Source organism: Arachis ipaensis, chromosome B08, assembly GCF_000816755.2.
Source record: "Arachis ipaensis cultivar K30076 chromosome B08, Araip1.1, whole genome shotgun sequence".
In the NCBI taxonomy this organism is placed as follows: domain Eukaryota; kingdom Viridiplantae; phylum Streptophyta; class Magnoliopsida; order Fabales; family Fabaceae; genus Arachis; species Arachis ipaensis.
In genome coordinates, this window is record NC_029792.2 from 107,244,811 (window position 1) to 107,260,827 (window position 16,017).

The 16,017-nt window shown below is 29.8% G+C and overlaps 2 protein-coding genes across 4 annotated transcripts; both read left to right on the forward strand.

Annotated features, from left to right (window-relative positions):
* On the forward strand, positions 611-6,051 carry LOC107612701 (eyes absent homolog 4). Of its 3 annotated transcripts, none has more exons than XM_016314404.2 (7): positions 611-759; positions 2,162-2,316; positions 2,771-3,052; positions 3,145-3,318; positions 5,037-5,130; positions 5,213-5,407; positions 5,517-6,051. In XM_016314404.2, the coding sequence occupies exons 3-7, from the start codon at positions 2,810-2,812 to the stop codon at positions 5,774-5,776; spliced, it is 966 nt and encodes a 321-aa protein (XP_016169890.1). In that variant the 5' UTR covers positions 611-759; positions 2,162-2,316; positions 2,771-2,809; the 3' UTR covers positions 5,777-6,051. The 3 variants fall into 3 exon arrangements, with proteins under 3 accessions (XP_016169890.1, XP_016169892.1, XP_016169891.1); XM_016314406.2 differs by having other exon boundaries at positions 644-759; positions 2,162-2,173; XM_016314405.2 differs by lacking the exon at positions 611-759 and adding an exon at positions 805-1,759.
* Positions 7,048-9,637, forward strand: LOC107611350 (eyes absent homolog 4-like). The gene is made up of 5 exons (XM_016313287.2): positions 7,048-7,129; positions 8,036-8,064; positions 8,623-8,716; positions 8,799-8,993; positions 9,103-9,637. The coding sequence occupies exons 1-5, from the start codon at positions 7,048-7,050 to the stop codon at positions 9,360-9,362; spliced, it is 660 nt and encodes a 219-aa protein (XP_016168773.1). The 3' UTR covers positions 9,363-9,637.

The window sequence follows — 16,017 nt, forward strand, 5'->3', positions numbered from 1 at the left end:
TTGAACAATTTTATTGAAGTTAAAAATAAAAAAAAAAAGATAATGAAAAAAATTATATTATAATTTAAATATTTTTTATTTGTATTTGATTTTTTAATTATTATTTTTTAGTTAATTTTAATGAATTTAATTTTTCAAAAAAAAAATCAAGCGGGTTAGCCCTCCGACCCGCCAATCCGCCATAAAGTAGGATGAGTTAGCATTTTAAACTCGTCTTGGTTAGCAGGGCGGGCCGGTCAGCCCCACTTATAAGACGGACCTAGACAGAACAGGACGAATTGAGGCGAGCCAGCTCGCTTTGCCACCCCTAGTCCCCTACTAATAACCCTCAATTATAATTTTAGTATTAGATTATGTACCAAGATTTCTAAATATCAAATATATTTAAAAAGTTAATTTTGATAAATAAAAATATATTTTAAACCTTACAAATTTATTAACACTGATATTTTTGTCCGAATCTAACTCTTTTAAAATTATTTAGTCACTTAAAAAAAGTTAAAGTAATTTATATCATTAATTATTTGTAAATTAAAATAATAAAATTCATAATTAATAAATATTACAAATTTAAAAATAATTAAAACAGAATTTTACCACTTTACTTGTTAACCAACAATTTAGAACCGGGTCTGAGGGGATCAGTTACCAATCTGATCGTCCCGTGAAAAAGCAGGACCAAACTCTCACGTTTCTCTCCCTCACTTCCATCAACTCACTCTCGCTTCCCTTGGCTTCTGCCCCTTCTAAACCCGCTCGGTGAGTTCTCAGCCCCCTTTTGCTTCTTTTGTTGGCTTGGTTCTTGTTGATTATGCTTTCTTGTGAGACATGTGATCATTTGCATTGACTCGCCTTTCTCATTTTCAGTAAATTCTCATTTGGGATTTTCTCTATTATTATCTCAAGTTCTCAACTTTTGTCTTCCCTTGCTCTGTTACCATGAATTGTAACATTTTGTTTTGAAAAAAACAGTGGTGTGTGAATAGAGGAACAACTAATACTGCTAGGCTGTGAATCAAATAAGAGAATTAGAGGTATTGTGAATGCTGAATTTCGTTTTGGGGATTAAAGCGGGATGATGAGCAAATTAGGTTAACTTTATTTATACTCTGGAAGTTAATCCATGTAACTCATGGGCTTTATTGTTGTTTAGTTAATATTCAGAACTATAATCTGACTATTGTAAGGATATTGGTATGAGGAGTGCCTATAAAGATTCAACCAATAACTCAATAATATTTGTCATGGTCTGGTTGCTTTTCTTGTATTTTCAAACAGCAAGGAAACAATTTATGTTGTATGAGGGGCAAGCAATCTTGGAAAGTATTGTTTTATGAAAAGCACATGGTTTAGGTTTCTTTCCTCTTTACCAAAAGGATTTATGAGTTTGGACTTACAACTGTATTAGATATGAATTTTAAGTTTTTGTCTTTTCTGAATTTGGAAGTTCTGAGATATTAATGAGAAAATTCAGAGGCTTTTATATAAGTATGAAATTCGGTGTGGGACATGGATCTTTTATTTTGTGGAGTTGGAAGTTTAAAGTATCGAATTCAAGTTTTTGTTTTTGTTTTTTATAATTTAGAGCATTGGTTTGTGGAAAAAGTCTTTGATGGTAACTGTAGCTAATGGCAATAGATATTAAACTTCTTGGACATCAGTTCGATCCCAGCCCGCTCTGGTGTTGCTAGCTCTGCTTCTTTTGGATCCGTTATGGTCACTATAGGGATGGGTTATAGGGCTGCCTGAATGTGATTTGGTTTGTATTTTGATTCTGGATTTGAGATCTACCTTTTCTGATTCTTGATTTACTTGGATTTGGCAGCTATATCCTTCAATAGACTAGAATTATCATTGTTAAGCCTTATTTAAGAATTTCGTGATTTCCTAACTGTACAGATTTCAGTTATTATGTTTTTATTTTATGTCAAATTGTCAATGATTGTCAGTTTAATATGAATTGGCTCAAGGTATGTTCTGCTTATAAGGTTTTCTATCTGTAGATATCGTGGATTTAAATTATAAATAGAATGGAGACATTTTCACTACAACCATGTTTGAGGATGAACATCTCGTTCCCATGCTTGTCCCTCTTCTAGTTATAGATATATTGTCTCTCGTTGTGTTGGACTGACTCACTCTTTATCTCCACGTGTTTCAGGTACATGTGCAGGTTGGCATTAAGGTCCCTTGGTTAACTAGAAGCATTTAGTTATTCAGTGAACCCCATTTTTATTCGTGGGGCTATATACTTGTATTTGTTGGTATTGATAATTCTGCTGCGTATAATCTCTAGCAACACTCCATTAGCTATTGGTATGTTATAGCTTCCTTGCAAATTGGACACATATTTATCAATTTAATAGCGATATGTTGATTTTGTAGTTTGAACGGTATCTTCTGATTTATTTATTATATGAACTATTTAAAATAAATCCCTAATTTACGTGGAAAATGGTCCCCAATTAGGAAGGAGTAAGGACACAAAGACACTAACAAGAGACACATATTTTTCATTTTTTCTTTCATCCTTCTTATCAATTTTTCATAATTATATTTTTCTCCCCAATTTTTTTGTATGAAAAAGAAACAAGAGTAAATTAGATTTTCATAATTTGTTCTAGTTTATCATCTAAGAAAATACAAGAACACTAATTTTTGTGTCTCTATCCTTTGTGTCTTGTCTTGTTCTGTTCTCAGAACCAAACGCAGCCTAATAGATGTTCTGTTTCTTTGTTTGTTGATGCTAATTTGGTTTTCTTTGATAAAGGTCAAGATTTATTCAAAAGTTCCTATTGCACACACCGGAATGTCTTCCGAGGCCGGAATGCCTAAGCATGAAACACAAGGGTTTTCCAGCAGCATTCCTCCCAAGCTGGATGTCTACATTTGGGACATGGATGAGACCCTTATACTGCTCAACTCCTTGCTGAAATCATCATATGCCGAGGGTTTCAACGGTCTCAAGGATGTGCAGAAGGGCGTGGAAATTGGGAAGATGTGGGAAAATCTCATTCTACAATTGTGTGATGACTATTTCTTCTATGAACAAGTAAAGTTTGGCTTTTACGTCTAAATCTCCATGGTGGCTTGTTTTAATTTTTGAATGTTGGTAAATTTGATATTGGGGTTCCTGTGTTGCAGATAGAAAATTTAAATTACCATACTCCATTTCTTGATGCTCTGGCCCAGTATGATGATGGGAGGGACCTATCTAATTATGATTTTAACCATGATGAGTTAAGTCCTCCGGATGATGATGCCAACAAAAGAAAACTTGCCTATAGACATCGAGTCATAGCACAAAATTACTTACAGGTAAAACCTCTGAAGCATTATTTCTGGGTATTACTAATTACAAACTTCATGATGTTAAATTTTACTTGTCATTGCATTATTGTGTATTTAGGGAAGATTTCTGAAACTGGTATATATTTTGTAGTGTATTTAGTATTTATCTATTTACATTACTTAGTTCTTTCATGATGGAATGGTTTGACATCAAGGCCATGACAATTTTTTTCTAATATTATATAGCCCTCGCTTTAAAATAGGAGTAATTTACGTATATAAAATGTTTGCCATCATATATTTCACAAATGTCCTAATTAGAATTTGCACACACAAATGTCTTCTTTTAATTCTATATAATTTGTTGCACCCTAACACGAATACAAAATTTACATGTAGTTCGTTTTAGCCTGCAACAAATTAATAGGACACTTAGTATGTAGGTAATTTGTGTTAGGCCGCAGCGCATTAATAGGGGAGAGAGGGGAATCAGAGTTCTACCCTGCAATGATTTAGCAGAGTATTGGATGATTAATATGCCTCACCCTCCAACGATTTACCATTTCTGTAACTCATTCTCCATTTTTCAAAAGTAACTAAAAATTTGATGACAATAATCTTAAAAAATAACAATTTTTTTTATAAACAATTTTGTTTTGACAATGTACAGATTAATTAAATGTAAATAAAAAAATAAAAATTCATTACACTATAAAAAAGTTAATGAGTACAATAAAATAGTTTTTTTTATAGTACTCATTAATAGTTTTTATTATACTCATTAATATTTTTATAGTATGATAAATATTTTTATTTTAAATTTAAGCAATGAAAAAAAAAGTTTAGTTACTTTTTAAGATTATTGTTATCAAATTTTTAGTTATTTTTGAAAAAATGGAGAATGAGTTGCAGAAATGGTAGATGGTTAAAAACATTTTTCAACCTTATGAGATGAGCCCGCAAGTACATCAGGTTAAAATAGACGATACATAACATAGTTTCCGGAGCATTATTAAAGTGATGAATATGCTGGAAGTTTGTACTAAACTAACTTTTTAACCTTAGTTGTCAGTATTGCTTATTTATCTAATGGTTTTGGACTTTATACAATATTATGTGATATATCGTGTATCCATTACTTCCCAATATTCCTTTTAGAATCTGATGTATCAGTATGTCTTGCTGAGGTAAATAGATATTGAGTCATTGATTTTCAGAAGAATGTGTAAGAACATGGTACCTTGAACGGTTATAGGTTATAACAGTGGCAGAAATAGGATAGAGCAGTAGTAGAGATGTAGAATATAGCAGAAAGTGAGATAGGAATGCAGGTGTTGTATGATATCAGAATGATATCATTCTCTGCCTCTACTGGTGTTGCTGTTGAATTCACTCCTCTTTTTTCTTATAGTAACTATCCTCTCTCTCCTCTAACAAAATCATTTTCTCAATGCTCACATCCTCTAACAAGAGCTCGTCCCACTTCATTTCTCTCTTCTTTTTCCCATTGATACTTCAACAAACTTGACCGAATTCTTCTCTCTTATGAGCCTTGCTTTTTAGTGCGAAATGGTAACTTTCTTTTTAATGATTGAAACATGATTCACTAGATGAACTGAGAAAAGAACTAGAGCTCGATAGTTAGGGTGTAAGTAACCAAATAAGTTGTAGTTTTACTTGGCATTTGCTTCCCATCATTAAGGTGATCTAAGGATACATTTAAATAACCTTGCCACTTGTTTTAGGGTTTGCATAATATTTTAGATCACGAGGCGCAGAAATTTTGGGATGAATTGTATGATAAAACTGATGAATATACTGACAGATGGCTGTCTTCAGGTATGTTTTCCAATTATATGAATTCTATTGCTTGATCTGTTTCATTTATATCTTTCATGTTTAATGTTTTACTTTTTTGTAGCACGGACCTTTTTGAAGGAGTGTTCAGGCCAAAACAAAGATTTGGTTTCTTCCATTGCTTTTTCTAGTGTAGTACCTAACACAACCAATGCAAACCATCAGCATGTAAATGTTTTGGTGACGTCAGGAGGGTTAATACCCTCTCTTGTCAAATGCTTGCTCTTTCGTCTCGACGGTTTAATACCACATGGAAATGGTAAGTTGTTGTCTTCTCTTAATAAACTTATGACGAATATCAATATCTTTTTATAGTTCGTTAGTGTAGCTTGCCATTGTTAATAAATTTCATGATTATTTTGTTTCAGTTTATAGCTCTTGTGTAGTGGGAAAAACTCAATGTTTCCGATGGATCAAGGAGCGTTTCAACCATCCGAATGTCCGCTTTTGTGTAATTGGAGATGGATGGGAAGAATGTCAAGCTGCGGAAATCATGAGATGGCCATTTATTAGGATTGACCTGCGGCCAGACAAACTTCATAGGTTCCCTGGTCTCTCATTGACAACAGTTGGCCACTATTTTGCAGTGGTATACGGAAGCCCAGATGATGAGAATGATGCTACCTAGCCTTCTCTGGAATTTCTCTACAAAAGATTTCCACAAAATAGTTGAAATCGTGTTGCTAAATGTATGAATTGTTGCCTTAATATTGCTGTCACAACTTTGGTGGTAATTGGTCTTTAGAAGAGATTAGATTTAACTATTTCCTCTTGCAATGCAATAGCTTAAGATGTATAGATGTTTAAGTTGATGGAATGTAGATGATCCACCACTTATCATGTATGTAACATGCTTCAAATTTATAATTAGCAGTAGTTGATTAATTGGTTTTAGGTCTTGGATGTTTCGACGGAGAAACAAGTTGCTTATTATAAAAAGTACAGGTGTCAAACGGGGGGAGGCGGGCAAGTTCGAGCTGACTCGCCACTAGCAACCAGTCAAAATTAGAAAAGAAGTTCACTCGTATTTTAAACGGCTCAAGAAAATGCTAATATAACTTGGCTAATATAACTTGATTTGTTGGAGTTTACGAGTTAGACGAGTCGATTTGTTTGAATTTTTTTTTTTTTTTAATTTTGGATGTTTAGACAAAGAAAACAAGTGGCTTATAAAAGGTAAAGATAAAATGTATGAAACAAGAAATTAATTGGGTAGCCGGTGTGTATTTGTTAAATTACAATTAGTGGAAAAAGTTACGAAATAAATAATAAAAGGCTAAAGAATTATTTTAATTCTTAACATTTCAACCAAGTTTTAACTTCGGTTAAGTTTCAATTTAACATAATTTAATATAATTGCGTAATATAAAATCCAACACAAATCCATACTATATTCATTAGGAAAAATAACAATTTAAAAGAAAATATGTGAGAGTGAAAGTGTGGGTGTGGCTGTTGCAAGAAAGACCAAAGAAGAGGGATTAATTTAGGATTAAGAGATGTATATATATAAAGAAAGACTAGATAATTTTTATATTTATGAGAATTTAGCAAGTCCTTGTAGGGTGGATACCTGTGTCCCTGATCTCGTCTCTTTATATTTGCGGAGATGGGTCTCTGACCCTGTTTTTATTTACGTGGGTTTGCATTTAGCCTCTCGTCCCAAGTCTTTTTTGCGAATACCCTTTTTAGGGGGTTTTTTTTGTCCTCCAGAAGTGTAAGGATAATTTTAAAAAGTATTTACAATGAATATAAAAGAAAAGTAGTGAAAACAAAGATAGAAAGAGTAAATATACATAATGTTTAGGGAAAAAGACAAATAAGTTCCTGACTTTTTAAACTTTTGACAAATACATTTCTGACAAAATTTAAATACAAAAAAGTCCCTGACTTTAACAAATGGAGGACAATTTAGTCCTTCCGTCTATTTGCCTCTCATACACCAAACGGAACTGGCTGACGTGGCTGAAACGGTGTCCAGGTATCCGTTACGGTGCCACGCTGGAAGGGGAATAAAGTTCGAAGGACAAATAAGTCTTTGACGTCATTTTACAAATAAAGTTCGAAGGACAAATAGGTCCTTGAGAATTTTTTTTTTTCAAAATTAATAAACTCCTTTCCTAAATTCTCTAATGCTAATTTAATACATAAATGATGCACAAATGAACTAATGCTAACTTGATGCATAAATGAACTGATACTAACTAATGCCACTGGTATGATGAAAACTGAACTAATGCAATTTACAAATTCTAATATAATACACAAATACACTAAAACTGAACTAATGCAATTTAAGAAAAAAAAAAGTAGAAACAGAACAAACCCAATTTCTACAATTTTAATACAAATAATTTAAATAGTAGAATACAACAAGTTAACTATATTTCAAAATACAAGTATGAGATATGAGATGAGCCCGCAAGTACATCAGGTTAAAATAGACGATACATAACATAGTTTCCGGAGCATTATTAAAGTGATGAATATGCTGGAAGTTTGTACTAAACTAACTTTTTAACCTTAGTTGTCAGTATTTATCTAATGGTTTAAAGTAATGAGAAAAAAAGTTTAGTTACTTTTTAAGATTATTGTTATCAAATTTTTAGTTATTTTTGAAAAAATGGAGAATGAGTTGCAGAAATGGTAGATGGTTAAAAACATTTTTCAACCTTATGAGATGAGCCCGCAAGTACATCAGGTTAAAATAGACGATACATAACATAGTTTCCGGAGCATTATTAAAGTGATGAATATGCTGGAAGTTTGTACTAAACTAACTTTTTAACCTTAGTTGTCAGTATTGCTTATTTATCTAATGGTTTTGGACTTTATACAATATTATGTGATATATCGTGTATCCATTACTTCCCAATATTCCTTTTAGAATCTGATGTATCAGTATGTCTTGCTGAGGTAAATAGATATTGAGTCATTGATTTTCAGAAGAATGTGTAAGAACATGGTACCTTGAACGGTTATAGGTTATAACAGTGGCAGAAATAGGATAGAGCAGTAGTAGAGATGTAGAATATAGCAGAAAGTGAGATAGGAATGCAGGTGTTGTATGATATCAGAATGATATCATTCTCTGCCTCTACTGGTGTTGCTGTTGAATTCACTCCTCTTTTTTCTTATAGTAACTATCCTCTCTCTCCTCTAACAAAATCATTTTCTCAATGCTCACATCCTCTAACAAGAGCTCGTCCCACTTCATTTCTCTCTTCTTTTTCCCATTGATACTTCAACAAACTTGACCGAATTCTTCTCTCTTATGAGCCTTGCTTTTTAGTGCGAAATGGTAACTTTCTTTTTAATGATTGAAACATGATTCACTAGATGAACTGAGAAAAGAACTAGAGCTCGATAGTTAGGGTGTAAGTAACCAAATAAGTTGTAGTTTTACTTGGCATTTGCTTCCCATCATTAAGGTGATCTAAGGATACATTTAAATAACCTTGCCACTTGTTTTAGGGTTTGCATAATATTTTAGATCACGAGGCGCAGAAATTTTGGGATGAATTGTATGATAAAACTGATGAATATACTGACAGATGGCTGTCTTCAGGTATGTTTTCCAATTATATGAATTCTATTGCTTGATCTGTTTCATTTATATCTTTCATGTTTAATGTTTTACTTTTTTGTAGCACGGACCTTTTTGAAGGAGTGTTCAGGCCAAAACAAAGATTTGGTTTCTTCCATTGCTTTTTCTAGTGTAGTACCTAACACAACCAATGCAAACCATCAGCATGTAAATGTTTTGGTGACGTCAGGAGGGTTAATACCCTCTCTTGTCAAATGCTTGCTCTTTCGTCTCGACGGTTTAATACCACATGGAAATGGTAAGTTGTTGTCTTCTCTTAATAAACTTATGACGAATATCAATATCTTTTTATAGTTCGTTAGTGTAGCTTGCCATTGTTAATAAATTTCATGATTATTTTGTTTCAGTTTATAGCTCTTGTGTAGTGGGAAAAACTCAATGTTTCCGATGGATCAAGGAGCGTTTCAACCATCCGAATGTCCGCTTTTGTGTAATTGGAGATGGATGGGAAGAATGTCAAGCTGCGGAAATCATGAGATGGCCATTTATTAGGATTGACCTGCGGCCAGACAAACTTCATAGGTTCCCTGGTCTCTCATTGACAACAGTTGGCCACTATTTTGCAGTGGTATACGGAAGCCCAGATGATGAGAATGATGCTACCTAGCCTTCTCTGGAATTTCTCTACAAAAGATTTCCACAAAATAGTTGAAATCGTGTTGCTAAATGTATGAATTGTTGCCTTAATATTGCTGTCACAACTTTGGTGGTAATTGGTCTTTAGAAGAGATTAGATTTAACTATTTCCTCTTGCAATGCAATAGCTTAAGATGTATAGATGTTTAAGTTGATGGAATGTAGATGATCCACCACTTATCATGTATGTAACATGCTTCAAATTTATAATTAGCAGTAGTTGATTAATTGGTTTTAGGTCTTGGATGTTTCGACGGAGAAACAAGTTGCTTATTATAAAAAGTACAGGTGTCAAACGGGGGGAGGCGGGCAAGTTCGAGCTGACTCGCCACTAGCAACCAGTCAAAATTAGAAAAGAAGTTCACTCGTATTTTAAACGGCTCAAGAAAATGCTAATATAACTTGGCTAATATAACTTGATTTGTTGGAGTTTACGAGTTAGACGAGTCGATTTGTTTGAATTTTTTTTTTTTTTTAATTTTGGATGTTTAGACAAAGAAAACAAGTGGCTTATAAAAGGTAAAGATAAAATGTATGAAACAAGAAATTAATTGGGTAGCCGGTGTGTATTTGTTAAATTACAATTAGTGGAAAAAGTTACGAAATAAATAATAAAAGGCTAAAGAATTATTTTAATTCTTAACATTTCAACCAAGTTTTAACTTCGGTTAAGTTTCAATTTAACATAATTTAATATAATTGCGTAATATAAAATCCAACACAAATCCATACTATATTCATTAGGAAAAATAACAATTTAAAAGAAAATATGTGAGAGTGAAAGTGTGGGTGTGGCTGTTGCAAGAAAGACCAAAGAAGAGGGATTAATTTAGGATTAAGAGATGTATATATATAAAGAAAGACTAGATAATTTTTATATTTATGAGAATTTAGCAAGTCCTTGTAGGGTGGATACCTGTGTCCCTGATCTCGTCTCTTTATATTTGCGGAGATGGGTCTCTGACCCTGTTTTTATTTACGTGGGTTTGCATTTAGCCTCTCGTCCCAAGTCTTTTTTGCGAATACCCTTTTTAGGGGGTTTTTTTTGTCCTCCAGAAGTGTAAGGATAATTTTAAAAAGTATTTACAATGAATATAAAAGAAAAGTAGTGAAAACAAAGATAGAAAGAGTAAATATACATAATGTTTAGGGAAAAAGACAAATAAGTTCCTGACTTTTTAAACTTTTGACAAATACATTTCTGACAAAATTTAAATACAAAAAAGTCCCTGACTTTAACAAATGGAGGACAATTTAGTCCTTCCGTCTATTTGCCTCTCATACACCAAACGGAACTGGCTGACGTGGCTGAAACGGTGTCCAGGTATCCGTTACGGTGCCACGCTGGAAGGGGAATAAAGTTCGAAGGACAAATAAGTCTTTGACGTCATTTTACAAATAAATATTTTTTTACAATTAAAATATTTTAAATGTAAAAGTATACACATTAAATTATTTTAAATTTTAGATAACGAATGTTAAAATTAATTATTAATAAAAAATTAGACTTTTTCATATAAAAATAATAACTAAAAATCTTATTATTTAATTTTTTTATCTGCAGATATCTTGGTCTTCTTAGTCAGAAACTTTTGTCAACTTACGACTTTTTTGTAAAAGTAGTTTGATTTTATAAATCTTTTGTGTCATGCATAATTTATACTGTTAGAACAAAGTGAACTATAATTTAAAAAAAATTATTCTCATAATATTATTATGGATAAAAATACTAGTTCTAATATAATACACAAATGCTCTAATGCTAACTTAATACATGAATGATGCACAAATGAACTAATGCTAACTTGATGCATAAATGAACAGATGCTAACTAATGCCACTGGTATGATGAAAACTGAACTAATACAATTTAACAAATTCTAATATAATACACAAATGCACTAAAACTGAACTAATGCAATTTAAGAAAAAAGTAGAAATAGAACAAGCCCAAATTCTGTAATTTTAATACAAATAATTTAAATTACAGAATACAACAAGTTAACTAGATTTTAAAATACAAGCAGTTCATTCAATCTATAACATAAATATTTTTTTTTACATTATAATATAGATCTAATTTAAATATTATTTGATTAGAGTCTATTAATGTTGTAAATGTAAATATTAAGGAAACTTTGCGCAGAGTTCCATTACCATTAATGGGTGGCTCCGCGATTTCTTATGGGCGCAAGCCTCCCACGTAATTCAGTCTTATGATTTTTTTCAGTTAAGATAGTGAATGGAATTACAACTATTTCAACTATTTAATCAATTACTTCTTGGAAATGCTAAAAGTATTATTCAATTTTTTTATATGATACCGGGATTGAAATTAAGAATATCAGCCCAGGTGTTAATTACACGACCTTGACTATATTCTACAGATCGGTTGAAATTGAAACCATTTAAATTGAAAGCCATAGTGCTAATCCATTTTTGGATAGACGCCCATATAAAATAAATAATCAATTCGACCTATACGAAATAATTTTTTTTTATAAAAAAACCAACTTTTAGCCTACATAAACTAAATTCTCATAATAAAAGCATAATAGAAGTATAATGAAAAAAAAAAAATTCTCAAGGACCTATTTGTCCTTCGAACTTTATTTGTAAAGTGACGTCAAGGACTTATTTGTCCTTCGAACTTTATTCCCCTTCCAGCGTGGCACCGTAACGGACACCTCAACACCGTTTCAGCCACGTCAGCCAGTTCCGTTTGGTGTATGAGAGGTAAATAGACGGAAGGACTAAATTATCCTCCGTTTGTTAAAGTCAGGGACTTTTTTGTATTTAAATTTTGTTAGGGATGTATTTGTCAAAAGTTTGAAAAGTCAGGGACCTATTTATCTTTTTCCCTAATGTTTAAGATGAAAACATAAGAAATTCAGGAAAAAAGATAAAATAAGAAAAAAATAAAAAAATTCACATGTTTAAATACAAAATATATATTAAAAATAAATTAATCAACATATATATTTATACATCAATATACTAGTTTTGATGGCTAATTTTTACATTCTTGATAATCAACATGTCCTGTTTCAAAGGAAAAAAAGAGTAACAAAAAATGCACATTATCTAGGGATGGCAAACGGGTTTAAATTTGTTGGGTCAGTCTGCGTAACCTGCCAAAAAAGGCGAGTCGGGTTAAAAAATTGAGACCACCACATATAAAAAATTCGCCTAACCCGCACCGCTTAAACCGTAGATTTTGGTGGGGCGGGGCGACTTCCCCTCCGGGGTCAGAGTTTTTTTGAAGATATTATAATTTAGTGTTTTGGATTATATTTTACGTTTAATTAAATTATGTTCTAAACTTGTAGATGTTTAATTATATATTTTGGACAATATTTATTTTACTTTGGACGATGTTAGTTTTATTTTGTTTCAAAAAATTTGGTTTATGATTACTAGCGGCTCAACAGGCACTAACGTGCCTGTTCAGCCGCTTTTCTATTGTTTTTAAGAAATTAATTTTGTTGTTTTGTGTTTAAGGTAGATCTTTTCTAATTTTACTATTTAATTTTAAAAGATATATGTTGTTACCAAAATTTTATTTAAAAGTTATTGTTATTATTAGTCTTATGAATGTATTGCCTATTTAAAATTTATACTATTTGTTAATTATTTGTTTTATTTTTTTATTATAGAATTCAAAATTTTGTTTGACAATAGGCATTTTATATAGTAGTGTACAATATCAAACTTCTTAACTTATTCAATACAAAAAATATTTTAAATGAATATTATGCGATGAAGATAAAATATTAAAAATATAAGTAGAGTAAGTGAGTACTAACTATTCATATTTGCATGGCTTTTAGCATTGTTTGTAACTGATTCATTATAAAAGATTGATGGAGGCATTGAATTAGTAGCAGTGGTGTCTCGACCTACACTTATAACAAACTTAATATGTTGTAAATTATCTTAAAAGAATTAAAAATTAGTTCTTAATTTTGTTAATCTTCTATATTAAAATTTAATGTATAGGCAAAATGACTTAAAATAACGTGATTACATGTTTTAAATATATAGGGTACTAATCAGTTAGGATATCACCGCATCTTTTACTTGAACAGCTTTATTATAATGTGATTCCAAACCTATATTTTTAAAGAACAATACAAATAATAAGCATAATTTGAATTCATAAGAGTAAAATTAGTTATCATGATTAAAGTTAACTTTTATGTCGCGTATAAAGGTGATTTTAATTATTTTAAAATTGTTTAATTTTATTCTGAAACAGAGAATATTTTAAAAATAATATGCTTCTATTATATTTTTTTATTGATTTTTTTCAAAGTTTGAATATCGTCCATTAATTTGTGACATTTCTAAATTTATTTTTTTAATTGATTATGATAAATTAACAATATGATAAGTATTTTGTCCGTTAAGATTGTAGAAATATTTTTTAAAAAATAGTTTATTTGTTATACTCTAATTTATCTTTATTTTTTGTGTTTATATGTTAACATTTCACATTAGAAATTTATTACATATTTAATATTATTAAATTAATATATTTTTAATAATAAATAATGTTACGTGTCTCATGATTATTATCATTGGCTGATATAGTAGCATTTTTTTATAATTGATATTTAAGATAGTTATTCAATAAAAATTGATTCGGTAACTCATATAAATATGTAAAGCGTTATCTATGTTTTTAATTTTAGAATTTGAAAATTATTTATTCAATCACTGTTTGTAATATTTAATATAGTATTTAGATTTTTTATAAAATTATGACCCATTTTATCGTGATCAAATTTTGGTATTTGTTAAATTTTTAAATGGACAATAATTTTATAGTAAGAAGGATTTATTTTTATTTATGCCATGTATTTTTAAATACATGAGATGAAATATCAATATTCTTGTATTCTTCTTCTATCATTATGTTTGTATTTAAGTCAGAATTCTCCTGGTTTTATTTTAAAATTATAAAATATATATATTATTACCAAAATTTTAAAATATGAAAATATATAAATTAAAATAAAAACTAAAAAAATTAAATTAAAGTATATTAAAAATCATTATGTTACATTAATTTAACACAATATATAAATACTATTTTGATAATAAAATTATTATGTTTGACAACTTTTTGTAATTATCTTATAACGTAGTATTTTTGTATATAAAATGACTTCATTTATTTTTTAATATAAGAATACAAATGCATATTTTTTTTATTTTTAATATTTTATCCCAAGCATCTAAATTAATTTGAAACATAAATATATTTTTTGTAATAAATTTATAATAAAAGTTTTAGTTAAAGAGTACTCAATACTTCTTTTAATAATTTAGAGCAATAAATTTATTTTCATTTTATAGTTATTACTTTGTAAAATATATTTAATCACTCAAATTAAAAAATACACATGACAAAAAATAAGCGATATGTTAATATTTTTTCTCTTTATTCTATTTGTTATTATTAGTTTTATGAATACATTGTTTATTTTAATTTTTTAATTATTTATATATTATATGATAAAGATGGAATATTAAAAAAATTATTATTTTGTCCATTAAATTTATTTTATGAAATAGATTATGTAAGGATATACGAAGTCTACAAAAAATTGGACACCAAATTCTAATAATTTTTTGTATTTTTTTATTAAGAAGTGCTCTGCTATATGTAATTTTTTTAAGTTAAATAATAAGCATAAGAAATATATAAATAGTGTATTAATTTATATAAATAGTGTATATTAATTTAATTAATTTTGTTATAGAATACCAACCAATTATGTTACTATAACGTCTGTTATTTGGATCAATTCCATTATCATGCTCTTTCAACAAAGAATAGAATACAAATATTAAGCAAAAATTAAATTTATAGCCCAAAAAAATTAAATTATCATAATACATGTTAAGTTTTATGTTACCTGAAACAAAATGATGACGACGATGATGAGTGGCTCTGACCATTTGTCTAATTGTAGTTAATCCTGTACTTGGCAATGGATTTGGAATAGGAATTATATTAGTTGATATAATGTGATTGCTGATTCGTTGAATTCCAATTATAGGTAGCAAGACCCAAAGAAGAAAAACGATTGCAAGAGCACGATTGAAAGTGAAACAGATATTTAACTCTTTTAGGTAAAGTACGATTGAAGGCACATAATTTTTTTTTATTGAAAGTGAATCGGTATTTAAATTGAGTACGCATTAATAGTTTTTTTTATTGAAAGTGTTTTAGCTTTAAACTCTGTCGTGGGGTAAAGCCAGTTTTTGAAAAAATAAAATAAAATAAAAAGAATTGAGTACATAATAGCAATTTTTTTTTTATTAAAATTAGTTTTTAAGTTCTGTCGTGGGATAAAGCCAGTTTTTAATAAAAAAAAAACAGGGGTAAAATAGGAAGAAAGAATTGGATACCAAACTTCTGTATCCCCATTATATATTGGTATAGATGTTTATTACATATTTATAATTATAAAGACTTTAATGTTTGTGAATTTAAAAATTATAATTTTTTATATCTTTAAAAATTATAAATTTATTAAAATGGTTGTGAAATTATATATATTATTTAATATTTAATAGTAAAAACAACAAAAGAAGATTTGGCGGGTTTAGCCCAC

Excerpts from the sequence above, each read along its gene's own strand:
- LOC107612701 (XM_016314404.2), top strand. The coding sequence starts at position 2,810 with ATGTCTTCCGAGGCCGGAATGCCTAAGCATGAAACACAAGGGTTTTCC. Across the intron at positions 3,053-3,144 it reads ACTATTTCTTCTATGAACAA|ATAGAAAATTTAAATTACCA; the intron begins GTAAAGTTTGGC and ends CCTGTGTTGCAG. Across the intron at positions 5,131-5,212 it reads TGACAGATGGCTGTCTTCAG|CACGGACCTTTTTGAAGGAG; the intron begins GTATGTTTTCCA and ends ACTTTTTTGTAG.
- LOC107611350 (XM_016313287.2), top strand. The coding sequence starts at position 7,048 with ATGGAGGACAATTTAGTCCTTCCGTCTATTTGCCTCTCATACACCAAA. Across the intron at positions 8,717-8,798 it reads TGACAGATGGCTGTCTTCAG|CACGGACCTTTTTGAAGGAG; the intron begins GTATGTTTTCCA and ends ACTTTTTTGTAG. Across the intron at positions 8,994-9,102 it reads TTTAATACCACATGGAAATG|TTTATAGCTCTTGTGTAGTG; the intron begins GTAAGTTGTTGT and ends ATTTTGTTTCAG.